The 24928-nt window shown below is 37.1% G+C and overlaps 1 protein-coding gene across 1 annotated transcript in view; it reads left to right on the top strand.

Annotated features, from left to right (window-relative positions):
- The window catches only part of LOC120775388 (dmX-like protein 2), a 59070-nt gene extending 36922 nt beyond the window's left edge, over positions 1-22148 (top strand). Inside the window, exons 17-21 of the mRNA XM_040105548.1 lie at positions 3296-3365; positions 8969-9043; positions 11902-12035; positions 20890-20973; positions 21772-22148. Of these exons, the coding sequence (XP_039961482.1) occupies positions 3296-3365; positions 8969-9043; positions 11902-12035; positions 20890-20973; positions 21772-21972 (564 nt within the window). The 3' untranslated portion in view covers positions 21973-22148. The remainder of the gene's footprint in view (positions 1-3295; positions 3366-8968; positions 9044-11901; positions 12036-20889; positions 20974-21771) is intronic.
- Positions 22149-24928: the final 2780 nt, after the last annotated feature.

Below are 24928 nucleotides of genomic sequence, written 5' to 3'. Positions count from 1 at the left end.
TTTACAGCAGACAGTGTGAAAATTGACGATGGTCGTGGCACCGCCTTTGATTTTTGAACTTCCAGGTGAATTTATGCTACTTATATCGGCCAATATTTGAGTTATCTAAGTGAAAATTTTAAAGGTTTTCATGGTAAAAAAATGACTTCTTTAGCGAATATATTTCTTAAAAATATATATTGAGTAATTTTATTCGGACCGTTTGTACATTATTGAGCACACTTTTGACAATATAGGGTAATTTATTCGTGCAGAAATATTGAAGCATAAGCCGGTATGTGGGCTAAGGGAAGTATTGGATCGATTTTTGACATACAGACATACCATTATAAGAGAAGGATTATCCCTTAATTTCAGTTAAATATACATATATCACACATTGACTGACATTTTCCTTCAAAAGTTAACTATAGGTTCCGGGGTCCAAATATTCAGTATCTAGGGGTTTGGACAGTTTTTATTGGATTTAAACAGTTTTTAGTCATAATTTATATTAATTACTTCTTGATTTGTGTACTGAAAACTGAACGAATCAAGTGGAATTTAAACTTGTGCTATATGGGAAGTAGGCGTTGTTGTTGCCCGATTTCTTTCATTTTCGTACTGTCACATAAGGAATAAGTGAAGAATGTCACGTACTAATTTTGTCGAAACCTGTCGGTCGGGTCCCAAGATATGTGACTTCACCAAAAAGTGGGCAGTGCCACGCCCAGCGTCCAATTTTCACACCGACTTCAATAAAGCTCTCTCATGCCATCTCGTTGGTAAAATTTAATATCTCTGGTGTATTTAGGTACAGATTTATCGCGCTTTTAGTTTTTTAACAGTATCGTTATGTAGTGAGTCAGCGGGGTTATCCTTCGATTTCATCCATTTTCACACTATGAGTAAAAGTTCTTATACAATTTGTACTCAGCAAAATTGGTTGTTGTAGCTTAAGTACTTTTTTTTTGCAAAATCTTTTTATTTTTTGAATCTGCTTTTTGTTTTAAAAGCCTAACAATAAGTTATGAAATTTTAAATCTATTTAAAAACTAGACAAGCTCAAGCAAGTGATTGAGCTGTTTTGATGATACGTTGTTCCTTAGTACGCGGGCATATATCTTCTTTGATCGCAGGAATGTACCAAAGCATTAGCCAAAGGGCTTGGGTGATCTCGGAGTTTAGATATACTATATATTTAATCTGCTGTCTTCTACTTCTTTCTTTACCATAGAAATACCAAGGTCTTTATGGATATTTTCATTACGCATGTACCATGGGGAACGCGTGATTGTTCTAAGCATTGTCGATTGGAACCTTTGTATTATAGTATCAAGATTAGTTGCTCAGGTCGTACCCCACAGTTGAATGCCATACTTCCAAATCGGCTTTATGACCGCATTATATAAAAGAACTTTGTAGTTTAGGCTAAGTTTGGAGTTTTTATTTAAAAGCCAATTTAAATTTGCAGCTCTTATCTTCATGCAAGTTATTTTACTAGATATATGTTTTCTCCATGTAAGTTTTCTACCTAGGTGAATACCAAGATAAGTTACTTCATTCGCTTGGGGTACTAAAATATTGTTCAGTTTTGGTCTTAGCGAAAACGTAACATGCTTACACTTTTGCTCATTCACATTTATACGCTAGTTGGCTAGCCATTCTTCGATAGACCTTAAGTGCTCGGCTAATATTCTTGATACTATTATGTGGCATTTGTTACGGCTCACTAAAGCTGGATAACACAGCAAAAGTTGATGTTAATACATTTTTGGCTGTTGGAAGATCTTCTGTATATATGGTGTATGTGCTTAAGTAGTTAAGGAGATATTTACATTAAACTTGTTATTATTTGTTGTTGTATGCCCACATATTCCCCTTACTACTGTGTTCCTTCGTATCAAATTACATCTTTATTATATCTTAATTTAGGGTTTGGTTATGGCACTTTATATATTTTCGGTTAGTGGCTATTTATAGGCGTGACGGTGGTCCGATTACGCCCATCTACGAACTCGTATTTTTTTGTAATAAGGAACCCACATATCAAGTTTTTGTCATAAATCTAAATTATTATTCAAGATGCAGCTTCCATCGCCGGATCATCCTGATCATTTATATATATAATTCTATATCTATCTCGCTTAGTTTTAGATACAACCGTTAAGTGAACCAAACTATAATACTCTGTAGCAACTAGTTGTAAGAGTATAAAAACTGTTCACACAACCCTGATTTTTGACCCGCTCTTACATGTTTTTTCGGCTTCGTCTCACCTTTGCCACCGTACTCGGCCTATTGATCGTCTGTTTCCGAGTCGTATTAGATCCAAGACGCAATAATACGTTTTTTGACAATCTGCACTTCAATGCGACTCTGTTTTTCGAAAAAAAGTGATGTATTTTGCAACCAATAGTGCTTTAATTTTTCTTAGGCCCAATTGATCTTTTCATTGATCCTGCCGATATTCTAACGATGCCAGCATGATCCCTGACTGTTAATCGAAGCTCCAATTTCTTTATTTTATTGACGCGTTGATCATCAGTTGATGCCGTCTTGGACGTGGTTCGTTCTCAACGCCTTCTCGACCCCCTTTGAGTAACAAAAACACTTGCTCGTGACAAATAATTATCACGGAAGACCATTGATAATGGGTTGTCAAAAAAGTCTTGCGGTATTTTTATTGAATCTATTTTTTTTATTGAAATTGAAATGAATTTTTGATGACTTATGCCCAGCTCTTGACCGATGCTACGGCTGCTACTATGCCGGTCTCTTTCGACCAATTCAGCGATTTTATCGCAATTTTCGACGACAGGCCTTCCGGAGCGTGGCGCATCTTCGACCACCTCTACACCAGAAGGAAAACGTTGAAACCATCGTTGTGCGGTGGAAATGGAAACTGTATCGGGTCCATAAACTGCACAAATTTTATTGGCGGCTTGAGATGCATTTTTGCCTTTATCATAGTAGTACTTAAAATATGCCGTATTTTCTTTTTATTTTGCTCCATGTTTGCGACGCTATAACTCACGAACGACTTAAAAGAAACGACAATCAAAAAGGTATAGCATGACCCGATGCGACGAATAAAACTAGAACTACGCGCTTTCAGCGCCAACTAGCGAAAATACCGCAAGACTTTTTTGACAACCAATATTATAACATTTCAATTGCGAATTATATGTAAGCAGTCATTACTAAAAACAACTTAACAGCGTTCAGATCATCTCTGTTTTTCGGAAGAAACTACTCCAACAATACCAAACAGATTTTCATTTATGCTTGCTTTCTAACAAATTTCAAATTTCAGACCCACCAGTGTCACAATAAATTACTTGCGGACTTCGTGTTTCTTGGATCCTGCAGTTTGCTCGCGACAGGTAATTTATGAAATATGTATATCCTCATACTTAAGAAAAATATCTCATACTTCAAAACTTTATTTCGTAACAAACTAAAGTTTTTAAGAATTTTTCGCATTCTATGTATGTAGTTGGGTCGGGCCCTATGATTGAAGTATCGTTAAAATAAACTATTTCAGTTGATAAAAAATATATAAATCACTGTATCGACCTTATCTATATTATAATTGATATTGGTTAGAAAGTATTTACATACGTGATTTTAAATTAGTTGTAATTATATATGTTTGAAATATAAGCCCTTCGTCGTAGAAGCCAATCTCCTTATTTGCGAAGAACTCGGAACAAGGGCGTTCGCCATGGACAGGAACAGGCGCTATGTCCGGGCTATATGGTGGATGCGATAAGACCTCCCATCCGAGCTCCCGTAGCTGCTGAAGAGTCATCAACGAAGTGTGTGGTTTGGCGTTGTCCTGGTGGAACACCACACCCTTCCTGTTGGCTAATTCTGGACGTTTCTGGTCGATCGCCTGCTTCGAGCGGTCCAGTTGTTCGCAGTAGATGGTAGAATTAAGCGTCTGGCCATATGGGATCAGCTCATAGTGGATGATTCCCTTAGAATCCCACCAAACACACTGCAAAACCTTCCTGGCCGTCAATCCCGGATTGGCCACTGTTTGGGTCGATTCACCGTCCTTCGACCCCGACCGTTTTCGCTTGATCGTATGTGATCCATTTTTCGTCGCCAGTCACCATCCGCTTTAAAAATGGGTCTAGTTCGTTCGGTTTCAGCAGCGTTATCGCATGCGTTGATTAGGTCCAGAAGGTTTTTTTGCGTCAAAACATGCGGGACCCAAACATCAAGCTTTTTTGTATATCTTTGATTTGATTGGTATTCGTCGTCACAGGTCTTCCGCCGGCTGTGTTCTCCATGGTGTGCTCTGAATCGTCGAAACCCTTCCTCCGTAATTCGAAGTGATAGAGTACCATCACCCAAAACACGATTAATCTCACGGAACGTTTCTCTAGCGGATTTGCCTTTAACGAAGGAAAACTTTAAAATAGCGCGAAATTCGGCGTTAGTGAACTCCATGTTTACACGTCTATAACTGTTGAACGCAATATCCAAACTAATCATGCATAGCGTCGTTTTGTAGGTTATGTCAGAATTTTTCAAAGATACATAGCCGCGAAATTCAAAAGCCAAAAAGGCGGAGGGGAGATATTTGACAACCTAATATTAGTTTATTCAAGTAAAACAAGAAATATAAAGTTTCTCAACAAGCAAATTTAAACTAACATGTGATTGTTTTTTCTGAAAATAGTATGTAATAACTTTTCTTTAGGTCACTTCGATGACAATTAATTTGCGTTTTCTCGTAAGCAGAGCCTAGATATTTCGAACGTTTAAATATTAATTTTTATTTATTGACATTTGAATTTAAGATTATGAATTGAAGTAAATATTTCGATAAAATTTAATATTTTTTGTAAGATCGTTTTGTACGTACGAGGTGTGTTCAAAAAGTATCGCGAATTTTGTGTTTTTTCAAAAATTATTTATGTATTCATGAATATCTATTTTGTCCCCTTCAAAGTAATCCCCATGAGATATTATACACTTGTGCCAACGGTTTTTCCAATCTTCGAAGCACTTCAAAAAATCATTTTTTTTATCTTCTTCAGCTCCTCCTTCGATGCCGTCTTTATCTCGTCACAAGAAGCGTAACGTCGTCCTTTCATGGGCCTCTTCAGCTTAGGGAACAAGAAAAACTTACAGGGGGCCAGATCTGGGGAATACGGTGGCTGCGGCATCATTAGTGTGTTTTTTTTGCCCAAAAAGTCGCGCACAAGCAACGATGTGTGAGCAAGGCCGTTTTCGTGGTGCAAAAGCCAATTTTTGCTCTTCCACAAATCCGGGCGTTTCTGGCGGATTGCTTCGCGCAAATTGCGCATAACTTGCAGGTAATATTCCTTATTGACCGTTCTTCCCTGTGGCAAGAACTCATGATGCACCACGCCCCTGCAATCGAAGAAAACTGTCAGCAAACTGTCGCGATACTTTTGAACACACCTCTTATAACATTGTGAGAAAAAAGTACCCGGAAATTTAAAATAAAACGCAAAATATTTAATCATTCATCAATATTTATTTTGCCGCCTTTAAAATAATCCCCATCAGATGTAATTCACTTATGCCAACGATATTTCCAGTCCTTGAAACACTTTTCATAAGCACTTTTTGGGATGGCCTTTAGCAACTGAAAACGTGTTCCACGGAGCGGTAATTTCAGTTTGAGGAACCAGCCAGTTTGATCTGATATTCGTTGCATTTTCGGCTTTAAATTCGATCACAATCGTAGCTCTTTGCGATGGCGTATTATTATCGTGTAACATCTCTGAATTGTTCTTCCACAATTCCGACCGTTTTCGGCGGATGTTCTCTCGCAAATGCCTCAAATAAAACTCCTTATTGACCGTCTGTCCCTCCGAAACAAATTCATGTTGATTCAAACTACGAATATCGAAAAACAATGATCATCACCTTGATTTTTGAGCGGCTTTGACGTGTGTTTTTTGGCTTCGGCTCGTTTTTTCCCTTCATTGTGATGATTGTTGACTTGTTTGTATGTCAAACCCATAAACTCATAGGCAGTTATAATATTCTCCATGAATGTGGAATCGGAATTCGCACGATCAAGCACTTTCCAAAGAGACCTGTTCACGGTACTCTTTTTGAGGAAAATTCAGCTTTACCGGAACGAGTCGAGCAAGAACGCGTTAACACTCGAAATATCCACCAAAATCATTCGAACGGACTCGCGAAAGATGGTGCCATCTCTCTAACACTTGCCTGACGTTTATCAAGCACTATATCCTTAATTTTCTGAAAATGTTCATCAGTTGAAGAGGTCGAAGGTCGTCCAGAACGAGGCAAGTCTTCAACGAGATCTCGACCGTCTTGAAGGTTTTGTACCACTCGTAGGATTGTGGTTTTGATAAAACTGAATCATCGTAAGCCTTTTCTAACATTCGCAACGATTGCGTACACGAAATTTGGTTAGAAATAGAGAATTTTATATATTTTTATCCATTCTAAAAATCGAACCGCACTACTGCGGTGTACCGACTTAAGCAGGTGCTATAAATAAACTGGCTTACAGATCGTGTTCATATTTGGCATAGTAATTAAAAACGTTAAAATAATTAAAAAATAAAAATTTTATAATGATATAATGTAGTTTTTTATTTTACTTAAAAATAGCGGATTATAACTAAAATGTGCACTATTTTTAATGGCCTCCTGTTTTGGAATTTTTACTTTTCAAATGCTAATAATGGGTTGTCAAAAAAGTCTTGCGGTACTTTTATTGAGTTTTTTTTTATTGAAATTGAAATGAGTTTTTGATGACTCATGCCCAGCTCTTGACCGATGCTACGGCTGCTACTATGCCGGTCTCTTTCGACCAATTCAGCGATTTTATCGCAATTTTCGACCACCTCTACACCAGAACGAAAACGTTGAAACCATGCTTGTGCGGTGGAAATGGAAACTGTATCGGGTCCAAAAACTGCACAAATTTTATTGGCGGCTTGAGATGCATTTTTGCTTTTATCGTAGTAGTACTGTAAAATATGCCGTATTTTCTCTTTATTTTGTTCCATGTTTGCGACGCTATAACTCACGAACGACTTAAAAGAAACGACAATCAATCAAACACGTGTTAGCGCGTGAAATGAGCTTTCCAAAAAGGTATAGCATGACCCGATGCGACGAATAAACCTAGAACTACGCGCTTTCAGCGCTAACTAGCGAAAATACCGCAAGACTTTTTTGACAACCTAATATTATGCAATTAGCAAACGGATTGCATCATCTTTTCGAGCACTTGGAGAGTCAGGTCAAACATTTTCGGGCGACATGCTTCCGTAAGCGGTGCAAGCGGTTCGTTAGAGCAGAGGTACGCGATTAAATTCTGTGTGAAACTCTGTAAATCTGCGACAGAGACGTTTGTTATGATCAAGCAGGCCAGATGTTGCTTTAGCAAGAAGATGTGTTTCGGTGGTACCAGGCCTTTTTGGAGGGCCGGGAAGAGGTCGCTGATGAAGACCGTTCTGGGAGACCTGAACTCAGACCGTCGACTAAGTATTCGTTTAATTGCCCAGATGTTAAATTTATCAAAATCTGTGGTTCATGACATTGTGACGGAGCACTTGAATTTGCAAAAGGTGTGCGCAAAGATGGGCTCAAAACCCCGTGACCCCTTCAATGCTTGGAAATCACGCTGGCAGCGCTGCATCGGCACAGAAGGAGCCTATTTTGAAAGTTTTTAAAGAACTGTAACGATTGGATTTATACATTTTTTTAAATAGACTCAGTCCTATTACTTTCCGGACAAACCCTGTATTTTGAGTTACGCTGAATAAAATTTGTGGCGATTTTTTATAACCCGTTATGTGTACATATCAAGAGTTTAGTGTTGGAATGGAACTACAAGAAAATTAAAAATAAGAAAACAGTCAAAAACTCACGCAAGATTAATAAACGCCTGACCTGATTGGTTGATTTAATTGTAACTCGCGGAAACGATCTTTCTTTATTTACTCAGCTTTAATTGTATTATGTCCTTCGCCAATATGTGAGGCCACGTGTGCTGAAATTACCGTTGACACCTCTGCTATTTGTAGCGAGATTTCTGTTGATATGTGAATAGCTTACACTTCCAACTGTATTGACATACGCACGTGGGGCGTCTCTAATGGCGAGGAGAATAAGAATTGTTGTGCCACCATTGGTGAGGACTAGGGTGGGTCGATTCCGGACTTTTTTCGATTCGGGATTTCTAATAGTGCGGAAAAGTTGCCTTAGTACTTCCTGATTCCAATGCAACTTTTTGTTTTGAGATCGGATTGCATCTTTAACCCCAACTCCGGCCTTGAAATTTCGGAAATTCGCCTAAAATCGTGAAATTGTCTACCAAGCGCCTGAAATACGCATCTCATGGCAAAATGTATAAAACAAAAGTTATTTGTCACGTCATTTGCTACCGAAATGGGCACTGAGGACACCTGTGCCGAAATGTGTTAAGACACCTATCCTCTTTGTTAAAAAACATTGCGACATTGCAACCGAATTAATGTCTAAAACATTCGATGAACATTGAGTCTCTTCCTTTTCTTATTTTTTTCTTGATCAAAATTCATTATTATTTTCATTGTCAAAAATTTGTATTAATCATTTAGCAAATAGAAGTATATTCACTAAAGTTTACGTTTATATTTGATGATTGAAATAACAAGACAAAACTTTTAATGTCGCAATTGCAATAATTTGGCTCAGCAAAATGTAAAATAGGTTTAATTTTACGCCATAGTAAAATTTAATTTCCACACACAGTTTGGCACAGCGTGCAGAGTAAAGAGTAAAAGAGATATAATAAGAAACTATGTATGAACTAGTATAATGATTAATAAAGCATTAAGCAGTTTGAATTAGAAATAAAGAAAAGTAAATTGCCAATAAAGAACAGAATTTCAACGTAATTAATTTATCGAGTAAATCAATTTCACTATGAAAGTCAAATGTTTTCAATATAATTTACACCGTTTTCTACTTTCAGCCGGTCAAAGCTCTGAAAATAAAAATATAAATATTTGGGATACATTGTTGCCGCAAAAAAAATCGTGCGTTTCAGGTGAGTACAATAATAATACTTAAGGTAGGGATGAAAAAGTTCATACATTTGGTTGAGAAGTATTTTAGTATTTATAAAACAAACATTTTTATAACCATATACATACACACACATACATGCACTAGGTATCAAAGGAAGTATCAATTCCACAGTAGTTATTTAAATGCAGATTTATTAAAATAAATAATTAGCAATTCATACAATAATATTATATTTACATAGGTATTTAAATAACAAATTATATTTTAAGGGGTCAATAGGGTAATCTGGCCTGTGTTTTGACATTTTTTTTTATAGAAATTTTTATTCTACAACAGAACTTTTTTCACATTTCATGAGGATATACTGCATGTATATCGTGGAGTGTATAAACAAATTGTTTCGGAGAAATGGCTGGGTGAATGAGATGCATTTTTTCACTGACGGACACGATTTCTCATGATTGGATCATCTGAAACACAAAAATCCATGCCAGGTCCTTCCAACGGAGTGGAGGTCTTCCTCTTCCTCTGCTTCCCCCGGCGGGTACTACGTCGAATACTTTCAGAGCTGGAGTGTTTTCGTCCATCCGGACAACATGACCTAGCCAGCGTAGCCGCTGTCTTTTAATTCGCTGAACTATGTCGGTGTCGTCGTATATCTCGTACAGCTCATCGTTCCACCGATTGCGATATTCGCCGTAGCCACTGCGCAAAGGACCACAAATCTTTCGCAGAACTTTTCTTTCGAAAACTCGCAATGTCGACTCATCAGTTGTTGTCATCGTCCAGGCGTCTGCACCATATAGCAGGACGGGAATTATGAGTAACTTATAGAGTTTGGCTATTGTTAGTCGAGAGAGGACTTTACTTTTCAATTGCATACTCAGTCCGAAGTAGCACCTGTTGGCAAAAGTTATCCTGCGTTGGATTTCTGGGCTGACATTGTTGGTGGTGTTTACGCTGGTTCCAAGATAGACGATATTATCTAGGACTTCAAAGTTATGACTGTCAACAGTCATACCAATATCATCGGCATACGCCAGCAGCTGTACACTCTTACAAAACATTGTACCTGCTCGATTAAGTTCTGCAGCTCGAACTATTTTCTCCAGCAGCAGATTGAAGAAGTCGAACGATAGGGAGTCGCCTTGTCTGAAACCTCGTTTGGTATCGAACGGCGATGAAGCTGATGCATGCTCCTTATCAGTCCTTCGCCGCCGTGTTTGAATAGCTCGGCCGGCAATCTAAGCCCCCTCCGCTTTGTTGTTCTTCAGGTGGGTAATTGCTATTCGAACTTCTTCATGCTCGGGCAATGGAACGTCTGCTCCATCGTCATCGATTGGGGAATCGGGTTCGCCTTCTCCTGGTGTTGTACGTTCACTGCCATTCAGCAGGCTGGAGAAGTGTTTTCCCTATAATTTACGTATGCTCTGGGCATCGGTGACTAGATCACCTTTGGGGGTTCTACAAGAGTATGCTCCGGTCTTGAAACCTTCTGTAAGCCGCCGCATTTTAAGGAGTTTGAAATGCTGTCCCACAGTTCCCTTATACCGAGTTGCTGATAAGTGCTCTCAGAGAGCAGGAGTGCAAGCCGAGTAGAAAATCATTCTGCTGTCTGTTGTGATTGCAGCTTCTCTTTGTGTTTGTTGGCGTGCGTTTTCTGCTGCACAGGCGGGTGCGAATCTTGGCTGCAACAAGATAGTGGTCCGAGTCGATGTTAAGACCTCGGAGCGCACGCACATCTAAAACACTGAAGAATTGTCTTCGGTCTATCACAACATGATCGATCTGGTTGGTGGTTTTTCGATCCGGAGACAGCGAGGTGGCTTGATGAATTTTCTTATGCTGGTATCTAGCCTCAACCTGTTTGGGGATGTTTCATCGTGGAGGCTGAATTTACCGACCGTAGTGCCAAATATACCTTCTTTGCCCACCTTGGCGTTAAAGTCACCAATCACGATTTTGACATCGTGGCGGGGGCAGCTCTCATAAGCGCGCTCCAAGCGCTTATAGAAGGCATCTTTGGTCACATCGTCCTTCTCTTTCGTCGGGACGTGGGCGCAAATCAGCGATATGTTGCAGAACCTCGCTTTGATGCGGATTGTGGCTAGATGTTCATTCACCGGAGTGAATGATAGTACTCGGCGACGGAGTCTCTCTCCCACCACGAATCCCACACCAAACTTGCGCCCCTTTATATGGCCACTGTAGTAAATGCCACACGGACCTACTCATCTCAGTCCTGGTCCCGTCCATCGCATTTCTTCGACGGCGGTGATGTCAGCCTTTATTTTCACGAGGACATCAACCAGCTGGGCAGCGGTACCTCTCCAATTAAGAGACCGGACATTCCAGGTGCATACCCTTAATTCGTAGTCCTTATTTCGTTTGCCATGGTCGTCATCAAAAGGGGGGTCTCTCATCCGAGGTTTGTTGCTTCCATTCAAACCCTGCGGAGGGGATGTTTCGCCTGCTCACTTTAGCTCGCCTTCAAACGGATGTTCTTAGGCTACCCAGAGGATACTTGGTCAAAGACCGGAAGTCGTGAGCTGCTTGAGTCATATGTAAAAGAATCGTTTCAGGCCACTCCCAAGTGAATGGCGATCAGAGAACTTTCCTCACTTGCGTGAACTTCTACACATGACTCCATCCTCCAAAAATACTACAATCGTCTTTAATATAAAATATCTCACTACCTGTCGTATAGAGTAATAACTGACTACCATTTACCTAAGTACATATATTATAGATACTTTATGTTTGTATATATTTAGAAAAAGTAATTTCAATAGACTTAAATATGAATTAATTGAATGCAAACGAGCAATTGATCAGTTATTAATACTAATATTATATATTACATTTATTCCCTAACAGCTTTTACATGTCACGATCAAGGATCGTCATGCATGTGTTTTGCTCCACAACATCAATTGTTGATTTCCTGTGGAAAAAAAGGTGATGTTTGCGTCTTTGATGTAAGGCAAAGGACTCTTAAGCACCGATTCCAGGTATATCTGACTAGATAGCTATTATTAGTATTAATAAACGTCTACATATAATTTGAAGAATCATCCATTTAAAGAAGTGTTAAAATTGCATAACAAGATTATAAAAATAAAATCACATATTTTTTGTTCATTTGATTGAAATCACAAAAAACGAAATATGATGATGTTGGACGTCTCCCAACAATCAATTTCTATTCTTTCTTCAATTGTCTTCTTTTCTTCAATTAATGAAAATCATAAGCAATATTTTCAGCTTCCTTAAATAAATTCATTAACTTTGGAAATGGTGAACCCTTTGCTTCCAAAGAAGTTATGATTGGGGCAAATTTCTCGAAAATCGATATAGTCCAGAATTTTGTATTATCTCTTGTGACAGCTTTATAAATTCAGCAACTTCTTGTTTTTAATGTTTCAAGAACTTAAAATGCAAATTTAAGTAATAAATAACTATTATAGAGCCTATTTTTTGTGCTGATTTTTGACAGACAAATTGAAGTAAGATTGATATGCATCGCAAATCTTTAAATTTTTACCTAAATCATACTTTTCCTTTCTCATTTTAAAAAATACGCCGCAAATATAACAACAAGTCAGCATCTCGTTTACAATTTTTCGAAAATATTTTGTTCTGGTTGTTAAAGGAAACAAAATTATGAGGCACGTTATTTCTCTGCAATTCGTAAACACATACTCTCGTACAAAGCCACATCTCGCTAAAACCGTCATTATATGATTTCTTAAAAAGCAAATATTTTCGATTTGTAATCGTCCTTACCCACCTATATTTGCTTATATAATGATAACATATTAAGTAAAACCCATGTTTAAAAATATGTTTACATGTGTTACCTGCATAAAATGATTCCGCATTCAACCCATGTATCCGATATGGTTATGATTGGTTCTGGGGGTAACTCTTTATTAAGTTTTTATGTAGCGTGTACACAGGATATGAACGGTTTACGACTGCAATCGATTTTCTAACAGCTATTAAATTTAAACCGTGTGCCAAACAAGTTATTTGTATAAGAATAGGGTAAAAAACGTGTAGTTTTCACCTGCTTTCATCATTTCATCACTTATGCCGCATCATCTGTTGAAAACAATAACACTTTTGACTCATTCCCGTGTGACCACAATATTCGACTACTGTCGTTCAAATATCGAGAAACAATTGCATTATTTACTTCTTCCAAATATTTACTGACAATAAAACATTACATAAAGATTCATTAAATTCCGTAAATTAAATCATGACATGTCGCCTTGGTTGCCCGGTGGTTTGTTCACTGATATCCAAACGTGTTGGTTTTTGTAAATAAATGTTGGTAACATTTATCCATTTAGCTCTTTCTGAAAATGTTTTCGTGTGGAATTAATTTCCCTTTTTATCAAGTGAAATTAAATTTTTCGAAGAAATTCGTTTGCATATTTTTCGTATTTGTTTTGTATTTTTTAGATATGCGTTAAAATTTGTTATATTTAAACAAATAAATAAATTTGATAAAACGCATAAATACAAAATATGGCTCCAATGTGATGAAACTCCGAGGTCTTATCAGAAAGGCATTTTTATATACAGTAGCGGACAGTGAAATCCGGACAACTAAAAAATCATAGTTTTTCCTTATTATTTTAGTGGAATGTTTAAATTTTTTATTTTAAAACAATAATATATATTTAATACGTTAGTATTAAGCATAAAAAAAGTCAGTGTAGTGGATTGCACTCATAAAAATTTTTCTTTTATTCATTTTAGATGTTGTATCATTTTGGTAACTAGCAATAGAAGCAGTGATATTTTTTTTTATTTACATTAGAGAAATGGTTTTGTAGTTTTAGTTAAAGGAAATATTAATCTATACAAAAGCACTCGTTTCAGTATTAACGTAGTAAACTTCCTTCGCTTTTTATAACGGCTTTTATACGTTCGGGCATTGAATTTATGAGGTTTTTTATTGTTACTGCTCCAATACCGTTATACCACGCATCTTCGAGAATTCCATTCAGCTCTGCTAAATTCTTTGGTCTCTTCTGTTCTACCTGAGCCTTCATTATAAACCAAAGGTTCTCAATGGGATTGAGATCCAAAGTCGAGATCCCGATTTTTGATAAATAATTCTTCACCTTAAAGAAAGAAAAAAGGATAAGTATAAAATTTGTAATTAAAATTAAAGCAATAAACTCTAGTTGTACAAAAAAATGGATACTTACTATTTTGGCACGATGGCAGGGCGCAGAGTCCTCCTGAAAAATAAGGACATACGGTCGCGAAAAGTGGTTTTTCATTGAAGGTATTAAATTGGCTACAAGTATCTACTGATACTTATTCCTATTGACGGTTCCTTCTATTAGGCCTGGTTGCCCAATGCCATAGTAGGAAAAGCAACCCTAGACCATTCGGCTGCCTACCTGCTTAACAGTTTTTGAACACATTCGTCCTTGAACCGCTCACCAGTTCTCCTTTCCAGGGAGGACATACCGTCGCTGCAAAAAATGTTAAATTTGGACTACGTTCTTTTGTCCATGGTAAACGGGTTTGACGCATTTTTGAGGTTAAAAGTGGTCTTTTGGCGGCCCGACGACTGTTCAAACTAACCTCTTGAAGCCTTCGACGAACAGTTCTTGCGCTAACTTCCATACCGACATCTTCAAATAACTCCACTCTAATGTCCTCAACAGTTTTGAAACGATCCCTCAAGCTGATAGAATGTATTGCAAAAAAATTACACTTGTCGGTTACAATCGTGCTTTAAATACAAACCGAAGGGTTGTCCGGATTTCACTGTCCGCTACTGTATTTAGGTTCAATAGCCAGAAAATAATTCAGTACAAGGCAGTTAATTTTTTTTTCCATTTTAAAATAGCACGAAAATCAAGAGCTCAACATTCTAAAACTAGTTCCCAGGCGAAGGCATTAATAAGACGTCGGATGAATAATGTCTATTAGAAACTGAAAAATATGTTGCTTCAGAGTATAAGATCTTTCTTCATGTATATAACATATATACAAATGCTCAGGATGTTAAGACGAGATCAATTCCGAGTGACTGTTTGTCCATCCGTCTGTCCGTGCAAGCGATAACTTGAGTAAAGATTAATATAACGTATTTTCCAAAAAGGAATGAAATGATTTCTAAGTGTCGCTTCGGCCACATTTTATATGTCATGATCTGAAATTTTCTTTCATTGTATTCACCATGGAAAGATATACGAAAGAACAACATTTACAAATTATTCAGTTTTATTATCAAAATAATCGGTCTCCAATTGCAACATAATAATCGTTCACCCGTGCTCGCTATTCGTCGAATTGTTTAAAATTTCGAGCGTATATTTTCTTTACATAATGTTTATGTGCCAACAAGACAAAGAACTGCTCGAAGTAATAAAAATATTGCCGCCGTACAGGCAAGTTTTGCTGAAAACCGCTGCCAAGAATTAGAACTGTCTCAAACCACTACGTGGCGGATTTTGAGAAAGAATTTGAGCTAGTACGATGAGGAGTGCCGTGTCGCAGTCGAGAGAAAGCAGACTAGGCAGTCGCAACGTTACAATCGACCACAAGACGTACGGGATGCGATAAATACCGAGAATTAAAGAGAGAAGCGAGACGCATTTGCAGACAAAAAACAGAGAGACCGAAATGCGTGAGTAAATGCTCAAAAATTCTATGAAAAGATACGGCGACTAACAGAAGGTTTCAAGACGGGAGCATACTCTTGTAGAATCCCATGAGGTGATCTAATGATTGATGCCCAGAACATACTAAACTTATGGAGGGAACACTACTCCAGCCTGCTGAATGGCACTGAAAGCATAATACGAGGAGATGGTGAACCTGATTTCCCAATAGATGAAGATGGAGGAGACGTTCCATTGCCCGACCATGAAGAAGTTCGAATAGCAATTACCCGTCTGAAGAACAACATAGTGGAGGGGGCCGATGGATTTCCGGCCGAGCTATTCAAACACGGCGGCGAAAAACTGATAAGGAACATACATCCGCTTCTTGTAGAATATGGTCGGACGAAAGCTCGCCCAATGATTGGAACTTAAGTGTACTCTGCCCAATCTACAAAAGAGAGATCCTTCAATCTGCTCCAACTACCGTGGGATAAGTCTCCTTAACATCGCATATAACATGCTTTGAGCAACACCAAAAGCTCCGACAGGATCGGGAAGGACCTCACCGAGCCGTTCGATACCAAACGACGTTTCACATAAGGTAACTTTCTTTCGTGCGACTTCTTCAATCTGCTCTTGGAGAAAATAACTCGAGCAGCAGAACCAAATAGGGAAGGTTCTATCTTCTACAATAGTTTAAAACTGCTGGCGTGCCCGATAACATCGATATAACTGGCTTCAATAAATGCGCTGTTAGTTATGCTTTCTCCAGAATGGATAAGGAAGCGAACCAAATCGGTCTCGTAATGAGCGAGGTCAGGACGAAATATCTCCTGTCATCAAACAACAGTCGTCGCACTCGAAAATAGCATCTATTTTAGAACCAGTATTAACAACAACAATGTCAGTCTCGAAATCCAACGCAGAATAACTCTTGCCAACAGGTGATAAGTAACTTTTTATTCCCGTCTTGTTGTATGGTGCAGAGCGAAGAATTGCAACGAGTAACACATTTTTGTTCATAATCGAGTATTGATCCGTTACTCTGTCTGACTCAGTCAGAAATTCATGAACACGAATCGAACCGTTTGTTTTCAAATCAGCGATAGAGAACAACTTTGAATCACTAGCGATCACCTTATACATGATGTGCTGTACATACATATATAGATCGACAGACTTCAAGCGGCATCTATCAAATATTAAAACACACGCGTTCTTATGGACACATTTATATAGTTGTGTAGCTGTCTAAATTGTTGTGTCCTTAAGGACGTGCGTATTTTAATATTTGACAGATGTCGCTTGATTTTTTTTTTACGAGGAGGAGGCATCGAAAGCCTGAATCCCAAGTCAGTGTGGAACTTTAATCCGAACTAGTATGAGTATCGTTGCTTGCCCAACGATGGGAATTTAAGTGCGCTCTGCCCAATCCACAAAAAGGGAGACCCCACAATCTGCGCCAACTACCGTGGGATAAGCCTCCCCAACATCGCGTATAAGGTTCTACGAGCGTATTGTGTGAAAAATTTAAGCCCACCGTCAACAAACTGATTGGACCTTATCAGTTTAGACCTGGCAAATCAACAACCGACCAGATATTCACCATGCGCCAAATCTTGGAAAAGATCGGTGAAAGGAGAATCGACACACACCACTTCTTCGTCGATTTCGAAGCTGCTTTCGACAGCACGAAAAGGAGCTGCCTTTATGCCGCGATGTCTGAATTTGGTATCCCCGCAAAACTAATACGGCTGTGTAAACTGACGTTGAGCAACACTAAAAGCTCCGTCAGGATCGGGAAGGACCTTTCCGAACCGTTCGATACCAAACGAGGTTTCAGATAGGCAAAGCAAACGGGTCTGGCAGTAAACGAGGGCAAGACAAAATATCTCTTGTCATCAAACAAACAGTCGTCGCACTCGCGACTTGGATCTCACGCCACTGTTGACAATTATAACTTTGAAGTTGTAGATAGTTTCGTATATTTACGAACCAGCATAAACACTACCAACAATGTCAGCCTGGAAATCCAACGCAGGATAACTCTTGCTAACAGGTGCTACTTCGGACTGAGTAGGCAATTGAAAAGTAAAGTCCTCACTCGACGAACAAAAGCCAAACTCTATAAGTCGCTCATAATTCCCGTCCTGCTATATAGTGCAGAGGTTTGAACGATGACAACAACTGATGAGTAAACGTTGCGAGTTTTCGAGAGAAACGTTTTGCGGAACATTTATGGTCCTTTGCGCATTGGCCACGGCGAATATCGCATTCGATGGAACAATGAGCTGTACGAGATATACGACGACATTGACATAGTTCAGCGAATTAAAAGACAGCGGCTACGCTGGCTAGGTCATGTTATCCGGATGGACGAAACCACTCCAGCTCTGAAAGTATTCGACGCAGTACCCGCCGGGGGAAGCAGAGGAAGAGGAAAATCTCCACTCCGTTGGAAGGACCAAATGAAGAAGGGCCTGGCTTCGATTGGAATATCTAATTGGCGCCACGTAGCGAAACGAAGAAACGACTGGCGCGCTGTTGTTAACTCGGCTATAATCGCGTAAGCGGTATCTACGCCAGTAAAGAAGAAGAAGAAGTATAAGTATTACTCATACGTACATGATGGTCGTACCTCAGTTTGTGTCATAACCCCCCTTGTACACTGATTATCACCAAACCCTTCTTGGTTGCTCCAGTCATGGTTTGTGTGTCGCGTCTTAGTTGTTCGTTGGATTTTCTATTACTGCTCTACTACTTCTACGCGAGAACAACATCTCCAGCACTTTGGAGTTTCATAATTTTTGCACTTATCTAGTGATTCCACCATTTGAGACACTAGTTTTTCTGGGGCTGGGTCTATCCCGAATGCGTTTTTCAAAAATCGCCTTTCCTTCGCTATAATCGCATATATGGTTGTCGTCGTGTTTGAATCGCTTCAAATATGATTTGAAACAGCCGTGCCCTGTGAGAATTTGGGTGAGGAAAAATTATACTTTTCCGTGCGATCTATTTAGCCATATTCCTATTTTGGGGATTAGTCGGAATGTCCAGCGACCATTTCGGCTGTCTTCCCATCGTTTTTGCCTGCGCTTCACCGTATCTGCTCTGGCTTTCACTCTTTGGGTTCTGGGTGTTACTCTCTCATTTGAAGGGTATGTGAGCTCTTTTCTTAGAGGTTTAGCGGGTGTAAGCCGCTAGGACAGCGTCTTCGGATACCGTACGAAACGCGAAGCATAATCTTAATGTCGCTTGAAGTCTGTCGCTCTCTTTGTGTAATAATATTTTTTTAGAAAATCATCTACCGATGAGGCTCACTTTCATGTGAGTGGTGCGGTAAATAACCAAAACTGTCGATTCTGGTGTAAAGAAAATAGACAAAATATTCATGAACAACCTTTACATTCACCGAAATTGACAATTTGGTGTGGTTTTTGGTCTGGTGGAATCATGGAGAGCGGTATTGATCGAGGATAACTAACTTTTTATGGCCGCAATTGGAAGAAAATTATCTTGACAACATCTGGTTCGAACAAGACGGGGGTACGTGCTGCACAGCACATGAAACAACCGAATTGCGGGAAAAGTTTGGGAATTGCCTAGAAGAAGTTGTGATTTAACACCATTAGACTACTTCTTCTAGGGTTATTTGAAGTCACGAGTATGACTTGATTTAGGGGAAAAAGTTCTCAAAAATTTGGTCATTGTATTTGTTCCTGCAAAAGAAGTAGTCGAGGCCATTTGAATGATAATATATTCGGAACTTCACATTAAATAAAAAACATTTAAACTTCATTAACAATTTGTGTATGTGTTTTTTTAATGAAATCATATCACTCGTATTGGATGGAAACTCCTATCTTGATGAAACTACGAATACGTGTTCTTTGACACGTTTGTTCGTTGTTATTGTAAATGAGTGGAATTGTTTTATTGCATATAACGTATATATTTCCCTAACCATTCGAGCCATCTCACTCAAATTTGCACAGGAGAAATCATTTCGACTCTTCTTATGACAACGTAAAAATAGGATGATAATACCGCCCCTCCCACTATATGGGCTTAGTCAAAAAATACTCAAAGTGAAATACTTGTAAATCAATTATGCGAAAATTGGGCGTAATTGGACAACAACCATGCTTACTTCCGATATAACACAGTTTTAGATTCCATCTGATTTATCCACTTCCGTCCGTTCGCATGATATTGGTGGATACTTTGTTTATGAAACTTGTTGTTGCTCGACTCGTCCCTATAAATGAATTTTTTTCGATTGTGACCGAATTCAAAGCCAAAAACGCAATGAATGCCATCGATCAACTACTGTATTCGTCAGATTTGACTCCGTGTTGTTTTTTCTTGTTCACCAAACTGAAATTGCTGATCCGTGGAACCCGTTTCCAGTCTATCGAAGAGATAATTCACTGAAGGAACTAAAGGCCATCCAAAAAAAGCTTAGCAAGTGTTTCGAGAACTGGAAAACTCGTTGGAATAAGTGTATTTCAACTGGTGGGGATTACTTAGAAGGCGGCAAAATAAATACTTAATATAAATTATATATACAAGTTTCGGGTACTTTTTTGTGGCAGTGTATACCTAAAAATTGGGGAGAATCCGAATAGAAAGATTTTCGAACTTCCGCATAACTTTAACTGCATATATTGGCAAAAATGTGAGTTATCTTGATGAAATCGAATGAACGTATTTTTCCAATAATAATGTGTCTTTGGTTGGATATTTACATATATTGATCCCATGAATAGTTCGATTGAGTGATTTTCGCTGAGAATTATTAAAATGTCAAATGCCGATTCGTAGTACCTGGAAATTCTCTGAAAGATATGGTATTAAAAAGATTGACTTCGCATCATTTGTCCACTTATTATGCTTTCATTGTTTATCAATATTTTAACGAATTATTTTTTGAATAATTACGTTGATTGGTTTTCGCACGCTATAAAGATAAAGTTATCGAAAATTATAGCATTAAAGCTTTAGAGATTGATATTGTAAATTGAGAAGAATTGTCATAAAGATGGGAACTATGTACAAGCCTTGCCTCATCAATTATTCTTTTCGAAAACGGCAATAAATGTTGGAGCAAATGCATTATTGGTATCACTTGGCGAAGATTTCCCGCTAATTTGCTAATAATGTAAACAGCGACTAACTATTATTTTATTAGTATAAATAATAAATAATGAAAATTTATATTTTCCAGGCGCATGATGCTACTATAAAGTGTATTGCCCTTGATCCGCATGAAGAATTTTTCGCTACAGGATCTGCTGAAGGTGATATTAAGGTAAGTCATTGATTAGATAAAAAATCATACATTTCAGTATTTTTGATTTGTTTTATTGTATTTTATTCATTGTAATTTTTTGCAACAAATTAAAATTTTCTTGTGATTACCAATTCATACGCCAATTCGCCTTTTGTATAAGAGTTCAAGCGAGAATTCATTGAATTTTCAAATTCAACTAATTTTGTTCACAACCGATGCTGTGCATTCATGATTAATGTTATGTGGCTTACAGGGAGATTGACCATTTCTATCCAAAAAATTCACTCGCATATTAGCTAAACATTTTTTTGCGTTAATTTTACAATTTACAATGCTTATACATCTACAATAAATGAAAAGTTTATGTTGTGAATTGTTTCAAAATTTTTAATAAAATTGTACCAAATGAGGAAGCATTAATTTAGAGGATTGCCTTTCGGTCAGAAGCTTATTTTACTTACAACAAGTACACTGTTTCTCAACCTTGCCCTATTGTAACCTCGTTGTTGAAAAAAAGTGAGGGAAATTCGTAAAAATTAAATATTTTGAAGTGTATGAAATACGTTTTCTTTTATCAATTCTGAATAACCAGAATTTGTTTTATTTTTAAAGATAGTATATTTTAAAAATTCGAATAAAGATCGCAGATGACGTTAAGACGATCAGCTTGTGCAAGTCTTTGGACTCGTATAATATTGTGATGACATAAAACAGAAATTAAATTTCTTACTTCTTTAAAAATATTAATACTGGAACAAACTTAAGTTTTTCATTAAATATTTAACATATTTTGACGCTTTTTCTATGCATTTTCAGATATGGAGCTTGAATCAGTATTCGTTAATTAACACATACACGGCTGAACATGCCAAAAACAGTTTCTTCAAACATATTGGCCAAGGTGTCAGCCAAGTGCATATAGACAATTATGGGCGTCTTTTCTCCTGTGGCTCGGATGGGTGCATGAAAGTCCGACAGCTAGTGGAAAAGGAATCAGTTGTTCACACTATGTACTAAACTATTTAAACATGTACCATTATTTCGGTTTACAACTCAACTGTATTTTAGTTGGAGATTTTAAATTCGGTATTGTTCATAACCACTCGAATGTCAACATTTTTGTGACATTTTACAGGTTGAGTACATTTCGGAAAAATATTAACGAGTAAATAAACTGTTTCAAATAATTTTCAGTTATTTTTAATACAAAATACAAATTAGAAAAACAGTGAAATAAAAAAACTGAAAATTGTATTGAGGATCCAGTTCTAAAGAAATCTAGTACTAATTTTTAATACATTTTTTCAATAAAATACGTATTTGGCAATCTTGGTTTTGCGAAGAAACAATTAATCAACAATTGTTTCTTGAATGAAATTCAAAGTAATGGTTAAATTCATCCTAAATTAGTTAAAATCATTATTAAGAAGTATATCTAGTTCATTTTGAAATGTTTTATAAAACTTACCAATCATCAACAACATTCCTTAAATCACAATGAAAATATTTATGTTACTACACACATGCATTTTACTTTCTTTGTTTATTCTCTCTTACTTTTCTAATGTGAATCATTCACAATGCGTAACCAGCTATCAAAATTACTTGAAGAAATAATGTATTTTTTTCTTGAGCAATTTCTTAAGAGCTGGATACGGACCTTTAATTCAAATATTTGCTAAGTTGGTGCTTGAATGTTCCAATGGATTTCAGTGTCAAATCTTAACTTTTTTGGATTCGCAACTTCTATGAAACTACAACTGCAGTCAGTCGATATACTAAGTAACTCTTTAGTTATTATGGAGTTGCTCTAACTTCAATTTATCTGAGTCGAGTTGTAAACCGTAATAGGGGTAGTAATTATTTAGAATGACTTCTTGTTGGATATAAAATACCAAGTATGCATTATATGTATATGTTTATGTTATATTTATGTAGTTTCAAAAATAAAGTAAATGTTATCAATTCTAATAATCTTCCTTTACTCATTTCAATTTTGTTTTAGGAAAGAATTTTTACCATTCCAAAAAAATTAGCCATAGCTAAGTTCCATATTATAATTGTACACATAGTTCGTCGTTAATATATTTAAACTTAAAAAAATACAGGAAAATTCGGTACAGATATCAAGGATGAAATATGTGCATGCAACGCATCCGCATTTCACATTAGAATTCTAAAATTTAAAGTTATTATATTGATACAAACTGTCTATTGATATATTTTAAAGGAATAAATATGTTACATTCTTTCCTAATATTCTTATGAGAAATAACCAAATAGCTGGAGGCAACTTTCGTAATCCAAGATATACACCCAACTCTTTTTTTACATGGTAGACACGTTCCTCAGAAATCCGTGTAAAAAAACGTGAAAAATTGGTAGAGCATGCAAAAAATAAAAGAATCTGTTAATACGGAACTAAGAACAGAAAACTTAGAATAGAAATAAGGGGAAAATATTTACATAGCTACATAATTATTCGTCGCTACTTGATAACAAGCGCAATTGCTTACGACGTACTGGACAAAAGTCGGTATCATCGCTGGAGATATCCATTTCAGCAATGTAAATATCATGCGAACAAAATGTGTAGGCAAGAGCTATCGAATAAGGGGATTTCCCAGTTACTAATATTTATGTTCATTTCAACAATGGTGCTAAATGTGGTAAAAACAGACATAATTACAAGACAGTGATTTTGAAACCGTAGTAGATTAAAAATTTTTTACAAAAAAAAAAAATTTCTCAACCGTTGTAACTTCAAATCCGTGTAAAAAGAAACCCTGTAAAAAAAGAGTTGGGTGTACATATGTATAGATAATGAATACATTTTATTTATTTCATTGTCATTGTATCTAGTTATCATAAAACTAACTAACGAACAATTTGTTTTGCTTATTGTATAAATCAAAATAATTAATGGTGCTCTGTGTAAAAATTGCAGAGTCTCGCTACTATATAGGTGATACGCTTTAGCCTTTCTTTCCATTTACTTTGAGCAATAACAGCCATGGCTTCAGTGTTCACATGGCCGGATAGTCTTTCCATATAAGACTTTATATTTTTTGATTGATGCTGCAACTAAGTCAATTCCGAGATCGCGTTCAAGATCGTACCAAGGCGCATTAACGGCGCATCTTAAAACTTTGTTTTGGAATCGCTGAATTTGTACAACAGTACAACTAGGGCTTGAGCAGCCCCAAAGTTGTATCCCATAAGTCCAAACTGGTCTGAACACCTGCTTGTAGATTATAATTTTGTGGTATGTAGATAAGGCAGAGCTTCTATCCAATAACCAATACATGTTTCTGAATTTTAATTATAATTCTTCTTTTTTTATTTTAGACATGTATTGTGATATGGTATTTGCGTATCATTTAAGTACAGACGCATATATCTAGTATTGTTGTATGTGAAATCAATATGTACTGTTTTAGTTACGTTTAATTTTATTTGCCAATTAGCTGTCCATTCAAATATGTTGTTTAAATCTTGCAATTGATGCAGTTTGTGTTTTGCAAAGGTTATTGTAATACAATTGTCATCGTGTGGTAGATCGCATGTAAAGAGTAGGTAAAGGATGGGTCCTAGCTCACTACCCTGAGGAACACCAGCTTTTATTTCCTTTAAATCAGAGTACATATCTCCATGTTAAATTCGAAAAAAACGGTCCGAAAGGTATAATTTTAAAATGTTGTAATATTTTTTTTGTAAAAGCATTTTAATTTTGTTTAGAAGCCCGCCATGGCAAACTTCATCAAAGGCTTTAAAACGCAGACGACCGAGCAAACTTTTTTTCTTCAAAGGCATTTTCAATGACTTGAGTTATTCTACTTGGTCAACAGTGGAGTGATTTTTTCGAAAGCCATACTGATGCACCGGTATCAGTTTCCTCTCTTCAATTATGTTGTTAAGACGCACAGTAAGCATTTGTTCCAAAAATTTTCAAAGTATTGGCAGGAGAGATATG

The sequence above is a fragment of the Bactrocera tryoni genome, chromosome 4 (genome assembly GCF_016617805.1).
Source record: "Bactrocera tryoni isolate S06 chromosome 4, CSIRO_BtryS06_freeze2, whole genome shotgun sequence".
Classification (NCBI taxonomy): Eukaryota; Metazoa; Arthropoda; class Insecta; order Diptera; family Tephritidae; genus Bactrocera; species Bactrocera tryoni.
The sequence above is the reverse complement of the archived record's forward strand: the minus strand, read 5'-3'. Positions and strand labels throughout refer to the sequence as shown.